General features: G+C 34.2%; 1 protein-coding gene across 1 annotated transcript in view; it reads right to left on the bottom strand.

Annotated features, from left to right (window-relative positions):
- BMP5 (bone morphogenetic protein 5) overlaps nt 1-6,460 on the bottom strand; it is a 173,899-nt gene extending 167,439 nt beyond the window's left edge. Inside the window, exon 1 of the mRNA XM_036769333.1 lies at nt 5,283-6,460. Within this exon, the coding sequence (XP_036625228.1) occupies nt 5,283-5,775 (493 nt within the window). The 5' untranslated portion in view covers nt 5,776-6,460. The remainder of the gene's footprint in view (nt 1-5,282) is intronic.
- Between the last annotated feature and the right edge of the window lie 10,830 nt (nt 6,461-17,290).

The raw sequence follows: 17,290 nt of genomic DNA, 5'->3' as shown, positions 1-17,290 counted from the left end.
ATCCCAGTCCCAATGTTCTTACATTTCTTTTCGTTGTTTCACTACAGTATTTTCCTGATCTTTTTTTCACATTTCTCTCCATTCAAAAATCCATCTCTTTCCCAAAGTCATAGCATTAGAAGCCAGAAGAAGCCTTACAATGACTTAAAGTTCAATTGCCCATGATAAGACTAGAGGCAAATCAAAGAGGAGAGATCTAGGGGGTGGGTGTGGGGAGTAGAAGATGCAGTTAGGTAGTAGGATGTGGGAATTAATTACAGAGGATTTCAATGGCCAGAATTACTCCAAAACCCTGGGAAAACTTTCTTCTTGGTGGGGAGGATGAAATTGGCACTTCCTAAACTCTTTGCTCTCAGATTCAGAGAATGCAGACCATGGCATCTTGTTAAGGATGAAACTGTAACTAATTGATTTTCTATTAATCTAACCCTTTGGGGATGAAAAAAACTATGACTCCAAAAATCCCCCCAAAAAGGAAAGGGAAAGATAAAAAGGTACCATTAAGACCAGAGGCAAAACAGGTATTGCAGAAATGAAGGTTATTTTTTTTAAAAAAAAGGTAGGAGTGGGGTGGGGTAGCAGAGGGAAAATGAAAAGAATAAGCTGGTTTTGGTGACAGAAGCATTTTCAAAGTTGAAACTATTGTGGTTTATTCCTCATGTGGCACATACACAGATAAAACATTTACAGAGAGCTATGTTTGAGCATCAGTTCGAACTTGGGATAGATTAGAATTCAGCTACTACTAATAGCGATAATACTAATTATGGGAATCAACTAAGAACAAGGGAACTTCAAAGAAAAACTCTTTGCTCAGACTTCTGAATGTAATAGTTTAGAAAGGAAAGGATAAATCATAGATGCAACTTAGCCACCTTTACTTTTCCATCCATGCAAAACAACTTTGTTGTGGTCATGGTTGTTGTTAGTCCCTTCTAAATACTAGCTGTCACAAGAGATTATTTGACTGAAGCAAATCTACTTTAGAAACAAGCCATCTTGCCAAAAAAACCCTCAATTTTGGTGAATGTCTTTATATTGACAGAGTGATTGTATGATTCCACATTGATCTATCAAGACACGTTACATTTGACTTTACCTAGTTAAAATTCTCCAGTGTATACTTCAATAAGCTGAAAACAATATGTTATAGCAGATAGCCATAACGCCTTTCTAAGCTGTCAACAAGGAAAATAATTTCTGCCCTTCCCCCCAAAAACCTTCAGTTAACTACGAGTTTGATGTCTTTGCAAGTTTGAGTAATATAAAATGACCTTAAATATTAAATTGACCAATAAGGTTATAAAAACATTATTGTATTTAGTAGTTTTACAAGATAGTTTTGTAAAAGAATATTATGAGTTCTCCTTCTAGGCACATGAATTTAAATGTATTAATCAACCGTATTTATTAATTAGTGCTGAGATCACCATGCAAAGTCCATCAGTGAGTCAAAAACCATGACTAAATTAGAGAATTTAAGCAGAAAAAACTGAATGAAGTTCAATTCCTTTCAACATAATAAATAGCAAAAAATTAAAATCACATTTTTATTTCTGTTTAATTAAAAATTAATCTTTTTAGGTCTTTATATTTGTGTCATTTTAACAATACTATAATCAAAGGATCAGATAAAATGTGACTTATAATACCTTAGACTGACTGGATTATTTTTAAGTGAGTCCATATATGATATATATATATATATATATATATATATATATATGTATATACATATATAAGAATTTAAAATAATGTTCCCTAAGTTTCTAAAATTGACATCATAATCTTGAACTCATATGTTTTAGAAAAGCAAGCCCAAATTCTTTACATTTGGAAAATAGATGGTTAAAAAAATCATATATTCCCCTCACAAAGCTATTGCTAGTACCAGCACCTATAATGTAGTTAAAATTTCTGCAGCTATTTATAGTTTCATTGAGAAAACAGTTGATGAAGGCTTAGAATGCAGTGATAATTATGTCTTAATTGAAAGGGATGAAGACAGAGAACAGAGGTTTTCATGGTTTGCATATGTAACACTTTTCCAAAATGAACCAAGCAGAACCACAAGCAGAAGTCTAGTAAGACAAGCACATGCTACTATTAAAGTAACATATTAACATTTAATGCTAGAGCTGCTGACTTCATTTAAAAATATGTAGTATGAAAATGGAAACCATCAACCTATCAATTGACCTTCAAAACTTTTGCTGTTGTTTAAATTCAAGGGCATTTTTCCAATAATAGGAATCAAAAGTAACTTCCCCTAAAGCCATTTTCAAGAAATGCTCATACACATTTTGTATGGAACCCAGTCATCCTTTGTCAGCAAGTTATCAACTTAGAAAAATATATCTTAGTTGTGTTTCAAAATAACAGCAGAAAACAGGTCCCTTGACAGAAAATGCCAACAGTTTCCTCAATGATCAAAGCAGGAAGCTGTATAAGGAACATTCTCATCTTTTTTACTGGACATGTAAATAGGTTAGTTTCCTGACAATTATCTATATCCGGATAACCACTCCAGGCCAAATTACCCTTGGACTATTTATGTGATTCATTTACACTTATTTCTCTCCTTATGAGATGCCACTTGGGACACTGGAAAATCAGCTACTGGCAGGGCATGGAAAGGTGGTAGGAACTTAGGCAAAGCTCCAAGTAGTATTTACAAAAATGCTTAAGAATGCCAACTTTTTAAACATGCCAAAATAGGTGAACATTATCCATAATAATATGATGCTGAGAACTCTAGTACATCTTTCCTTTGTTTTGTTTTGTTTTTTTTTTTTTTGTTTTCTGGGAGAAGTCATGCAATCAAATTTATCTTGAATAAATAGTCCTTGATCACAGAGTTCAGACGTATGAATTTGCAAAATAGCTTTGAGAATGATATATATATATATGTAATTTAACTTTCTCTTATCCAACTAGCAAAAACTCACCTTACAGTGAGAATTAATTAGCCTACATATTTCAAGTGAGAGGTTTCATTTAAGATGATTCAATAAAGTCGGGAAATTTGTGGTTTGTTCCCCAGGATAGCTCACTTTTCTATTTTTCATTGCAAGTCATGATACAAACAATATTCCTGTCTGAAGCTCACATCTAATATTCCTCCTCCAGAATAACATGACCAAATATATCCCAGAACATACATATTGAATTACCCTACTAATGTAATCCAAACAATTATAACTGAGCATTCCCTGTACACCAAAACATTAATTCCAAATGGAACTGTCCTCCAATGATAACAAGGAGGTCCTAGAAATTGCTGAATGAAACTGTATTTTTTGGTTGATGAGTGGTCTTTTTTATTTCTTCAGAGAAGCTTTCAAATGGCTCACAAAGTAGAATGATGGTGCTGGATGATTTTTAAATATGAATTAATTTGGCTTTCTTCTTAAAGATCCAGTCAGCAACTTCCTCTGATTTGAAAATATATTGTTAAGATTAACTCATGACCAAGGTAATATTTTTTTCCACTCATAGTAATTTAGTTTGCCCTTCTGTATCAGATCTTAAATCATATAAAACTGTTTCCTTCTTTCCATGATTTATTTGTGAATATGTTAATTATGTCTAAATAAGGAATGTTAAGATAAAACTGTTCCAGCTAATCTGAATTCCTCATGAATACTTCTTACAAAAGCTGCAAAGTAAAATGCTCCACAAACCACAATTACATAGAATTCGGAGCAAGGAAGAGTATTCCAACTAATTTAGGGTTAAGCTACATTTTAATGGCTTGTAAGGACCAAATGAAACCTGGTAATTATAATGTATGAGAACAGACTTCAAGGATATCTGATTATTTCAACCACTGGAAAACTTCTCCTTATTAAAGTTTTCACAATTTTTAAATCTTTGGTAACATAAAACATATGACCCTAGAAAACACCTTATCCTTCTTGCAAGGATGGCTGATACCAAATGAGCAGAGCCCACTGAGCAGCACACAATATAAAAACATACAGATATTCTTTGGCCTTTGAGACCATATGACTTTTGCAGAAAATTTATATTGCATTAGAATTTTTAAAAAATAATAATTTCTCAAAGAGCCAATCCACTTTAAACTAAAAGTAAGTTAGACACATTTTTATAAAAAAGATAACTGATATAGAAATTTAATTCTTTTTTCTGTTAAACTTGGAGATAAAATGTTTAAGTTTGATCATTAAAATATACAGTTTACTTATCTCTAAATAGGTCTGAAAGTAATAATTTATGTTGCTATCAATGTATTAAATAGAAAAATTTAGTGAAATACTTAAGTGAAATGACAGCTTCTATGAAATCATTATGGTTAAATACATTATAATACTAATGTTCTTATTAGGAAAATTATAATGGATACTAACAATGCAGAAAATGCTTTTGATTATCTGAAATCAATTCCAAACATTTTCCAATGTTTTAACATCATCAGTAACACTTACTAATTAGCCTTGAATTAATATGTGTGTTTATGTATCACATCTTAGCTAATAATGGTACTAATTATAGAGATTTTCATTAGAGAAGGGGTGCAGGGCTTAATCTCAGGATTTAAAGGAAAAATTGTATGGACAACAACTGTCACTAAATACATGATCTACATTTTCCTTTCCTTTCTCAGAACAATAATATGTATTGAGTATGTTATTGCAGATAGAAAGTATTGGTCTGCCTTCCCCCACTTTCCTAAAAGAAATGTCATATCAGAATTCCCTAATATTACTAATATTTAATGATATTATTTGGCTATAATGAATTCAGCAAAAATAATTTTTATTATAAATATCCTCCTTGCAAAGGAATTTTTAAAAAAGATATAAAATGTATGCATAATTTAAGATGCATCTAAGATATTTCTTAAATGGTAAACAAAATTAACAAGTGCTTTCTCACTTTCTCTCATCCTTTAATGCTCCTTTTTCAATGAACCCTATAATTGTTCTCATAGATTTCTGCTTTCCACAATGGCATCTGTTTGTTCATATGTTTAGGCATGGTTGAGATTTTAACAAGTTCTGAAAAGACTCAAATCTACTCAAACCATAAGTGTTTAATTTTAACTTTTTATATTTAAAAAACATGAGCTTTGCTGCCTAAGGCAAGAATTTACATTACATCAATGAAAGAAAGGAAACAGAAGCCAGGAGAGGAGAGTTATAGAAAATGACTTTATATAAACATGACCACCTACCATGCAGCTACTTCGCCATTAGTGAAACTTCCACTTTGTAATAACGTAGATTAAAAATAAACAAACAAACAAATAAATAACATACCTAAATTGACAAAGCTCATGACCATGTCAGCATCATTCAGAAAGTTGGTATCATGTAGGCTGGCCAAAGGAGGACTTTGGGTGGTCAGAGGTGGAGTGCGAGATAATTGTATTCTCTGAGAATATCCATTGGGAGATGCAGGGTATCCCTTTCTTACTCCTCTGGTTTCTCTTCCCATGGATCCCCTTATTGAATATTCCAGCTCCTCCTCGGCATCTTCTTCATTTGTCATGGCATTGTACAGATTCAGCATAAAAAGAGGAGCAGAAGAAGCTTGCTTTCCAGGTGAAAATGGTCTGGGTCTGTGAGGTAAGCCCAAGATAGAAAGAATTTCCCTCTGTATTTCCCTTCTTTCATGATTCCGTAGCCTCCTATAAATAAAACTGGAGTGAACATGATTATCTCCTAATCCTCCTTTTGCATAACCCACTAGAACCCAGCAGCTCCATAGCAAACCAACAATACCCCTAAGTAAAAGTACAGTCAAATACATTTTTCCCCAAAAGGAAAAGTTCTGTTTTTTTTTTTTGGTGGTTGTTCTTAATTCTTATTCTCTTAAAATCTGTGTTCCTAAGAGGTATGCTTCCCCAGCAGCTGAAAAACAAATTTACCTATTCTTCATGTCAGTGACTTTTCTAAAGACAACATCCTTAATGATTTTCCTTTTCTATTTTAAGTATTTTGGAATATGTCAAGTTGCGGTTATTCCTAAGAAAGCTGAAACTCGGATTTCCAATTATCCACAGTTGTTATAGTTTGTACTGCATTTATGTAGCAGAAGACGGCTAATATGATTTGGTCAAATGACCTATGCATTCCTATAGAAATGTAAAGCAATCAGCTCTTTGGTGTTTGGATTAACAAAAGTTGATCTTCTGATAAACTGCAGTTCCCAGAGTTATCTTCACTTGTTTTAAACTTCTTCACAACCCTTGTGTTCTTTCCAAGACAAAGTCCTGAATCACAGATCTATCCTGATCTGCACCTTGGTGCTGTCATATGTATTTTTCCGGCAGCTTGGTGATAACTTTAACATCTTTTGGGTCCTCTTAGTGTAAAATGAGACTTAAGGTTGTACTAGTAAAGTAAATGTGTTTTCCTGAGTTTACTTGCAAACCTTCTCGAAAGTCCATTCAACTCCTTTCTCCTTCTTACTGTTATTTCCACCTCCAGCAGGCACAAATATACCAGCCCTCTTCAAGAGAGATCTAAAGACTAATGTAAGCACAACCCTGCTGGGAAAGAAGAGGCTTCTCATTGTAATTTGAAACTGGTAAAGCAAAAAGACCTTAACCCTTTGGCTGCCAGAAAAAAATCTCCATTTTTAGCATTTTATAACCACACACCTAATTTAGCATTATGCTGCCTTCTGTAGATAAGTCCCAGAATATGGATATTTTCAAATATTAGAATAAAAATTCTGACTGCTGTTCTTCATAGGATTCTTTTTGGATCTTTTTTTAAAGACACAAATTTAGTATACTTCAATATGAAATCCTGAGTAATAGCTGAGATATCATCGGATTACTAAGCTTTATGTCTGACTGCTGTTCTTGTTTTGATTAAATTAAGAATCTGAACTCGTTTTCACTGAGAAAACATACAAAATGAAATCATTTTTTTAAAAAAGTAGGTTAATTTTCTGTTTCTTAAGTTGTACCTACTGTATATTCTAAAATAAAATAAAACTGAAACCTGTCATTAGGAAATATACTTTACCCAACACAATGATAAACATAGCAAGTTGAGGGTTATGACAGCCTCCGTTTAAAAAGTTTAAACTAATTTGTACTTAGTAAAAGGATCCTTTTATCCCTTTAACTACAACCCCCCTTTCTCTCTTCCTCTCCCTTTCTCTCTCCCTCTCTTTTTCTTTCTTTTTCTCTTTGTTATGTACATATGATATAATATGTGTGTGTGTTATGGATCTATACATAGGAATCAATTTGAAATAATACATAGTTTTATAATCTTAAAAAATTAAAATCATAAAACTTGAGAATAGATAATTAAAAATTACTACTTTTTAACTCTGTTATGTGGAACATTTTAATTGTTAAGCCACCCATTTATCAAAAAGCAAGTGACCTTTCTGCACTCTGTCTGAAATTATACAGATTCAAATTTCGCTTCTTCTAAAGGTTGATGGGAAACTTTGGGAATCACTGGGGAAAGTGAATGCATTTAAGATTACCTAACTGATCAGGAGAAATTAGTATAGGGCAAATTTATCCTTAACCCTTGATGTCTTAGCCAAATGGGTATTTTTGCATAGCTGTAAGTTTTATTACTACCTTTTAATCATAGGGATCAGAGATCTCATTGTTTCAGATATTCTGATATCATTGGAATAGCTTGAATCAGATTCTAAACTCAGCTGGATAGTGTCACGTTTTTCCTTCACTTTTCTTAGGGGTGGAGGAGGCAATGTTTTCTTCATTTTTTTTCCCCTCTTGTTTTCTCTCCAAATATTTTTTACAAGCTAGGTTGTTTCCCTCAATGGTCTAGTTCAGTGGCATTACACTTTATGAAAGTAATAGTTTTTAGAAAAGCAATTGGCTTTTTGTTAAAATGCTTCTTGCTAAAACCTTTTTAGAATGACTGATATTTCCCCCACTGATTTTTTTTTATTAAGACTCAGGTCAGGTGCTATACTGCAATAGCCCCAGATTCCCAAAGTTGATAGGATATCCCTGAGAAATAGGAATATCCTAAAGAGCCCTGGTGCAAAATTGTTGGGCTAAGTGGAGGGATACCATTCCCTTAAGAACTGGTCTACAAAACCACTTAAATACTTCAAATAACTCACTTAGTGTCCAAACCATAATGAGAATTCTTGGTCACTAGTACAGTTTCAAATCAAGTACTTTGAGGCAGGATGCTTTTCTCTTAGATTTATAAAACATACCCCAGATAAAACAGACTGTTTTTCTCCCACTGTATTTTTTTAATAAAGTACCAAGATTATGAATTTGCCCCTTGAACCCTAGCAGAGGAGCTCCAGAGCAAAAAATAAAGTAAAAATGGGCCACACTGGAGGGGAAAGAAATATAAGAATTATGGCCTTCCACATGTGTAACCTATGTACATGGTTGTGCATAATATCCATGAGAAGAATATAAATGCTTCTTTTTTCAAATGATGATTTATAGTCTCAAACAACATAATTTCATTTAATTGCTTAACCAGCTATATAGGGTGTCTCTCTACTTCAAATATACATTATTTTTTATTTTTTAAGAGAAAAGTCAGAATTTTCCCTTTTTCCTCAACTTCCATGAAACTGTGATGATAATCTCTATGTTCGAGAAAGAAAAGAAAAACAAAATATAGGCGTGGGGTGAAGGGAAGGAGTGTATCTGTAAATCTAAATGAACAAGACTAAAAATAGCTCCAAAGTTCAATTCTAATAATTAAATGGTACACCCACACAAACACATCATTTGAATTACACATAGGGTTTCTCTCCAAGCATGAGAAAGTACTTTGAAAGATAGAATGCATCAGATCACTGCAAGGTTTATCAGCCCAAGATTAGGAGACCAAAAGTTATTTTCAGCTTAGGGCATTCCCAGTAGCAATTTTCATTTGGAATGAAAAGAAAAGTGATGATAGGGCAAGGACTAGCAAAAGCTTGAAAAAGGAAATTTTCTAATGTGTCTCTGTCTCATACCATTCCCTAGTTGCCTTTCAATTATCTTAAAGTAAAACCTGCTTGGGAAGGATGAAAGTGGACCTCACATCAAAGACTTCTGAAAAGGGATATAATAATCATTTTTAAGTAGGAAAAGTTTTTCAATGATCACCCCTTCTGTTAAGCCAGGGGTTCCCAACCTATATATATGGCATGCATACCTTCAGGACCTAAAAGATGCTCACCTAGTAGGTATAAGAAATATGTGGTAAATGTATTTATTGTCTTTTTGAATTATTACAAAAGGAGCAGTGTGAGTGGGGGGGAAAGTGTTGATTGGAGAGGGAACAATTTTACAGTAGCAAAAAAATGTACTGAATGATGTTTCTATTTGGAAAATAATACATCGTATTTTGTTTTATTTGTACTTTTATATTCAAATTTATTGAAAGTCAAGGGGTATGGGCACCATGTAAGGTTGGGAACCACTGTATTAAAGGAACTCCAACCCAATATAATTTTACAAGTTTAGTCCGCAATAGTAGAAACCGATTTTCTGTCCAATTCCCTTTTTAAAAAATTTCTCCCACAAGTGAGTTTAAAAGAGATGTGAATCATTGTGTGAATCTGCATCAAACCAGGTGGGTCATTGTTCTAACAAGAATGATTTCTATGGAAAGATTTTGGCTACTGCTGATAAAAGTAATGGTATAATAATTGGATTCATGATACAAAAAGTGAACAAAGTTCTATTTCAGCATTAGCCAGACAATACTTGTCTACTAATCAAGGACACCAAGGGGGCACAGTGGATAAGAGTTCTGGGCCTGGAGTCAGGAAGACTCCTCTTTGTGAGTTCAAATCCGGCCTCAGACACTTACTAGTTGGGTGACCCCGGGCAAGTCACTTAACCCAGTTTGCCTCAGTTTCCTCATCTGTAAAATGAACTGAAGAAGGAAAAGGCAAACCACTCCAGTACCTCTGACAAGAAAACCCCAAAAGGGATCACAAAGAGTCAGACGTGACTGAAAAATGACTAAATGACACTTAACTATGTGGGTATGGCCTTGGAGTGCTTCAGTGGAAAGACGTCTATGTATTTTGTTTCTGTGACAACAATGAGATGATTGGTGAGACAGGAATCAAGAGGTTCAGATGAGGCATCCTCTTCCTATGTCCTATAATAATAACGGAGTTGTGTACAAGTGTAAATCAGAGCTCCATCTGCTGTGTTATATGGCCCCTAGTTCATTCTCTCTCTGTGAGCCAGAAACATTGCACATTTATAAACAGAGACTATATTGTGCATAGTAGTGGTCCAGAGGAAGGCAGAGTAGTGCTACAACACCACCATCTGACTTAGATTTGCTTGCAGTAACCTGAAAGGGATTTTAATAGCTGGACAGCATAGGCTATTTGTGTGTGTATGTGATTAGATGTTCTTTCGAAGACCTGGGCAATGAGTAATAAAGTACAGTCACTAAGCACATTTGAAATGTTTCTTATTATTTTTAGTAGAGGAGGATATTATTTTATGTTTGTAATGTGCTTTTTATCATGTATATATTTACATAATAAATGCTTTGTATCCCTTTCAATGGATAATGGGGTTTCGGTGTTCTTTCCAGGACAAAGTGTAATAATGAAAATGCTAAAACTGATTTAGTGGAATTTTAGTTCAAGGTTGGATGGTATCTAACACCTTGGCTGCAAGCTGATGACAAAAGCCCAGATAAATTCAACCAAACATCCAGATGTTTTAGCTCCCTTGTGCCAAACATCCAGATTGAAAGAGTTTGATACTAAATTAACCCAACTGGTAACTAAGGAGTCATGTTTCCATAGCTGAATTCAATAATGAAGTGTAATACTGTATAACAGAAGAATTTATCGAAGAAATTAAATGAATTTGTGGACCAAAAACTTTTGCTTGTATGTGATTAATTAGTAAGGGAAATTTGTTATTCCTCTTCTTTAGATGTTAAATTTCTTTTTTAAAGGAGCATATATCTTTTATTGATATTTTAAAAAAAGTCTTATCTGGATGCTGGGTGATGGTGGGGGTGGGTCAGGGAAACTGGTTGACATTTCAAAGTCTCTTTTTACCCCTTGATTCAGCCGTATTCATTAAGGTGTCATAGGGTCTTTCACAAAGGCACTTAGTTTATGTCTCACCTGAAGGTAAGCAGTCTGATTGTACTATATTTCACAGATGATAGACAAGTATGATATCTGAGTCAAAAAGAAAATCTAACTCTGCTGAATAACCAACAGAAACACCATATCATCGAATTTCTGTGTTTGTGTGACTGGATTCCAGATTGTGGGCAGGGTTGAATGTGAAAGTAGATGAGAAATTCAGGATGGGGCCAGATTATCATTTAAAGATAAATAGGGGATTTTATTTGATCCTTGAAGTAATAAGGAATTTCTGGAATTTAGCGAGATAAGGGATGGGGGTAAAATTGTACTTTAGGAAAATTTACTTTGGTGATGGGCCAAGGCCATCTTTACAAGTAGGTAGAATTAGGTGGCTACCTAATTCATATGGACATAAGGACCACTAAATCTTGAAGACTCCTAAGTCTTCAATTCCATTCAATTCAATTTAAAATGAATTTAATAAGCAGTCCTATTTGCCAGGGACTGTGATAGGCACTAGAGATCCAAAGGGAAAAAAAAGGGCCTTGTAAAAATACAGACATCAGTCCTTATCAACTAAGCTCTCAGTTGTTAGTTACCATTTTAGTGAGGATCAGCAGAAGTGGGATCCAAGTAGAGAAGAGACTAGAAGCTTTCTTAGGAGATGTGATAGGGCACTAAGGACAAACTTGGCTGATTTCACAATTATGCAGTGGGTGGGCCCTGTTTATGGGTTTCTCAGCCACATAATAACTAGACTGAACATTGTTTACATGTAACAGCTCCCAGAACAAGAATACTACTGCCCACTTTGTTCGATGATTCCATTTAATTCCATGTTAATTCTTTCTTCAATGTAAAATCTACAGCTTTTGTATGGATAATTCAATTATAGTCAAATGAATAGTAGTATTTCTTTAAGGAAAAATAATTAATGTATACTTATTATTGACATTTTAATTGGACCTGTGACATCACTGTTACATAGAATTTCAGATACAAAAACCTCCCTTGACCCACTTATATCAGAACTTTCTCTATAATCTTAGAGCAGGAGTTCTTAACCTTTTTTATTTTGTAAAACCTTTTGACAGTCTAAGGAAGCCTATGAACCCTTGTCAGAATTATGTTTTTAAATAACTGAAGGAAATATCAAATTTCAGTTAGAGGTCAGTGGAAATTAAGATGTAATTTTTTCCCATCCAAGTTCATGGACCCCCTAAAATCTATCCACACATCCCTTTGGGGTCCATGGACCATAGGTTAAAAATCCTTTTGTAAGAGAGTTGAGTAGGGACACTGAGGTCAATATCTTGCACAGAGACCAATCTTTATCCTCTATCTTCCTCACTCCAAGGAAAGTTCTGGATCTACTAAACCCCATTGCGTTGTCACTCATTTTCTCACAAAATGATCTTGCCTTTCTCTTATCCTTTGCTCCAGAATGCAAGACAACAATCAATAAACACTCTCTAGTTAATTCTTGTAGTAGCCTTCTGAGATAGAGATAGAGGCCTGCTAGATCATTTTGAAATCATTGTCTCAACAGCTTAAGTATAAAGAGGTGATAAATGCTATATTGTCTGTCAATAAGGAAACCAAAAACAAAACAACAAACAATCAAAAGCAGCATCTTATGTTTCCCAGCCAATTACCCTTCTATTCTTCAACTTGCTATAGAGAAATGGTGTGGCATAATTATTAGAGTGACAGACATAGAGTTAGGAAAACCAGGGTTCAAATCCTACTTCCAATACTCATTAGCTGTGTGACCACAAATGATTCATTTAATTGTTCTAAGCTTCAATTTCCTCATTTGTACAGTAGGAATGAGAACTAATATCTGTAGCACCCATAGTAACTCATATTGTAGTTCAGTGTTTCATATGAGATAGTGGATAAATAGGACTTTATAAACATTAGACTATAATTGGCCTTCCTGGTAGGTAAAAACAGCAGGGACCTATATCAAACAAGGAATCTAGAAAAACTCTTCCCATTGTGTCCTTGGGTAGCAAGAGGGAATATCTTTCTCAGTTGAACAATTTAAAAGGAACAAGGCTGACAGACTTCTACTGTCCAGAGTTCAACTAGTCTGTTTCTGAGGCAAGTGGTATAGAATCCAGCACAGATCAGAGGTCACCATGATTTTCTACTACCACTATTCTAATCAATTTATGGACTCTTCTTTTTGGAGCTTTATGAAGAAAGGATAATAGAACATCTCATATGTCAAGAAACAAGAAGGCTACAGTTTTCCTTTATCTCTATTTTGCTTAAAACTTGACAGATGTTCCTAAGTGTGTCTGAGCAGGTTTTTGCCGTTAATAGAACATAATGATCTTAGGGATGGGGGGGAAATGTATGAATGAGAAAGATAGGCCAGTTGCATAGAGAGAGGCACATATTGTCTCATTTCTCTACTACTATCTTTAGTATATAGAAGAAAGCATGGAAAGCTTCTTGGAACACCCTCATCTCTACCTCTTAGCTTCTCTGGTTTCCCTCAGGTCCTAGCTAAAGTCCTACTTCCTGCAAGAAGCCTTTCCTAGGTCTCCTTTATTGTTTCTTATAAATACCTCCAATTTACCATGTATATATCTCATTCATAGACACAGTTGTCTCCTCCAATAGAGTGTAAACTCCCTGAGAGCATGGACTATGTTTTGCTTTTCTTTGCATTCTTAATGCTTGGCACAGAATCTGGAAGCCAGGGAGTGCACTGAACTTGGAGTCAGGAAGACAAGTTTGAATCTGTCTCAGACACTTACTAGCTATATGACCCTGGGCAAGTAGCTTAACCTCTTTCTACCTCAGTTTACTCAACTGTAAAATATGGATAATAATAACACCTACATCATAGGGTTGTTATGAGGACCAAAGGAGATAATATTTGTAAAACACTTAACATAATGCCTGTCACATAGTAGGCACTTAAATGTTTGTTCTCTTCCCCCTCACTGTGGCATATAGTAGGCTCTTAATAAATGCTAGTTGATTGACTAATCAGATGGCGCATTGGATGGGCACCATGGGTGAACTTGCAAGAGAACACGGATAAGAGTAACTAAGGAAGAGTGGGTTTCCCTTTATATCATTAGTGGCCGTGTCTAAATTATTCACTGATATCACCAATCCCTTTGTGTATTTGAGTATTAGTCTATTTCATAGCATCACTGGATATCATCTACTTCTATTTTCCCAAGACATATATCAGCAAAATGAATTTGATGATGGAAAGGGTATTTTTCTTACTGATTCTGAAAGACAGAAAAACTGAAACTTTCTCAAACAAAAACTCTTCGCACTGTGATGGATAACGTGCTCCAAAATCCTACTATTGCTAGTTGCAGATCTGAGAAACAAGAATAAGGTTTGCTTATTTCCCTTGATTTATGGTAAAGCTTCACTTTAGGAAAGAAATATATTAATAAATGTATCTATACACACATGCATATATGTGTATGTATATATATATATATATATATCTTTGTGTACTCCTTTGTGTACTCCCACACATACCCTATATGTGTGTATGCATACACAGTGTTTCAAAAGTTTTCATGCAGTTTTAATATGTATGTGTGTATGAGTATATAATGTGTACGTGTATATACATGCACACATACACACATGCACATGTATAATTTAAGCAAGCATTAAAGCTGTTTTGCTATTTTCAGAAAGTTTTCCTTGGAAGCCTGTCTTTAGTATCCTGACTATAAACTACAGGTTCTCATGCATGAGGTGCTACCATGCTCCACATTGAATAAGCATGTGTTTCCCCAAACATCTGTTTGTTAAACTGTCCTCATAAGGTCCTCATTCAGTATTTCTTTGATCTGAATGGAGTGCATGTCCACTAAAGTTTTCCTCCAGTTCCTTATTGGGGCAAGAAAGTAATCCTGGATTCCCAAGGGCTAGGCAAGCTCTGGTGGGTCCTGTCAATTCTGGATTGTATGTCTGACATTCAAGGACAAGCCTACTTAAGTACAGAGAACCTCATTACCAAATTGGCCACAGAGTGAAAAATTTTTTGAGCTATAGCAGCACATGGAGATTGTGTTAGAAGGGTCACTACCTGAATTGGTGGAAGAAGCTCCCACAATCAAAGAAACAACAAGTCCTTTGAGTATCAAAGGCTAAATAAATCATGTAACCACCTTTATTACATATGCTACAACATGTTCATGGATCCGTGATCTTGTTGAATTGGACTCTCCTATTATATGTAACTCAACGTATAAATTAACACCTCATTACCTATCTTTAAAAAACTAAATTCTTATTCATTTAAAAATCCTATTATCTGAGCCCAGTATTGCTTAAAATCAGTGGTTCTACAGAAAATATGAGGTTTATCAATTTCCTTCCACTTTCCAGTTTTTACAGTTTAATTTGTAAATGAGTCTAGCAGTTGTATATTTATAAAATATAAATTTTTTTTAAAATTTGGATTGAATTCTACATTTTTTACCTCCCTTAAACCTCTCTCTGGTTATTTCTCTGTTGAAAATCTATTGATTTCTTTCTTGCTGAAATCTATATTCTCTTGGTTATATATTTAGTCTCACTGGTTTACAAAATACTCTTTATCTCTGTGCTTCCATTTAAGAAAAAAATCTCTTATCCTCTCTATTTCCCTTATCTGCAACTCTCTTTCAAGTGTGTAACTCTGCTTTCTTTATCTCTCACCTTTCACCACTCCTCTCTTGCAACATGGAGGGAATTTATTTTCTCCCTCCAAACTAAAGCTTTACTTATACCTTTTTCTCACTACAGCAGTTGCATTTTCTACAGCTGCAAATACATTACCAAGGAAGTAATGACATTAGAGTGCATTACAGAAATTGTCTTCTATTCTGATAAAGGCATTTTGGCCTATAGTTCATCACAAGGAAAATAGATGCAAATTTAGTAATCTATCAGCCCAGCTCCAAAAGCTCTGTATGTCTCAGATCCAGATGTAAATTGCCTCGAAATAGTCACATCTTTAGAAGTTAATTCCAATCAAAACAAAACCCTAAATACTACTGAAATCTACAAATGAATAGTGAAGATATGATGAAAATAAGCCATCCAGTTACTGAAATGTTTCTATTATCTTAATATAGGTTGAATTTTAACATTAAGTAGGATTCTTCTCAAATCTTACTATTAATGTTTTTTTGACATCAGCCCATACGGTAGCCATATATAGAGATAACACCACTCTTGCTTTCTGGCAGACTGTTACAGCTCTGGGGCTTGCAAATCCATTATCCTTTGTAGATTTTTTTCAAGAATTAAAGTAGAGCCAAAATGAGAAACCATTTTCAAGTCTTTTTCTTTCTATTTGTATAGGAATTTTTATTCCAAGGACTTCATACAGTCTAACACACTTCCATAGTTCTTTAAAAATATACTTTAATCAAACATGCATAAGCTTGGAGGAAGAAAGAGAAGAGAAAGAAATTATAAAAATTGTACTGAAAAATCAGGTGAGAAAAGTGCAATTTTCTTGTGGATTTTGAAAGATGGAAAAATAAAAACTTTAATAGAAAGTGTAATTTATCCTGCATATATATATATATATATATATATATATATATATATATATATATATATATATATATATATATATAAAATTATTTGCATGTTATCTCCCCTATTAGATCCAGAGCTCCTTCAGAACAGAATTAAAAAAAAACTTTCTTTGCTTGTCAAGCACTTAGCAAAGCACCTTGCTCCCAGTAGTTGCTTAATAAATGCTTGTTTTCTTTACTTGACAACATATATTGTCTTTTTTCCAATGCCCTGCAGTTGTAATCTAACCTGTAAACACTGATTATATCATGGAGCTAAAAGTGATGGCTCTGTAATTCTTATAGAAACATCTCTCTCCTTTAGGCATTTCTTTTGGACTAGAGGTGCTCATTCAGTTTAGGTGGCACTTTCTCATGGAGGCTAACTCTATGCTCCCTTAAGCTGAAAAATGCTTCTATCTCTTCACATTTTCCTAGAACATTTTGTTTGGATCTCACCTTTGTTCTTAGCTAACTCTATTATACTTATCTGGGCACTTTTATCACCCTCCCTATCAGAAACGACAAGAACTATCATTTGTTATTTATATATAAAACGTCCCTAGGATGGTACCTGGCATGTAATATGTGATGAATTCATAACTGAATCAATGTGACCCGAAATATTTACACATTAGAAACTATGTATTTATGGCATTATTTTGCCA

Source organism: Trichosurus vulpecula, chromosome 7 (assembly GCF_011100635.1).
Source record: "Trichosurus vulpecula isolate mTriVul1 chromosome 7, mTriVul1.pri, whole genome shotgun sequence".
Taxonomy (NCBI): Eukaryota; Metazoa; Chordata; class Mammalia; order Diprotodontia; family Phalangeridae; genus Trichosurus; species Trichosurus vulpecula.
This window is presented reverse-complemented; position numbering and strand designations above follow the sequence as displayed.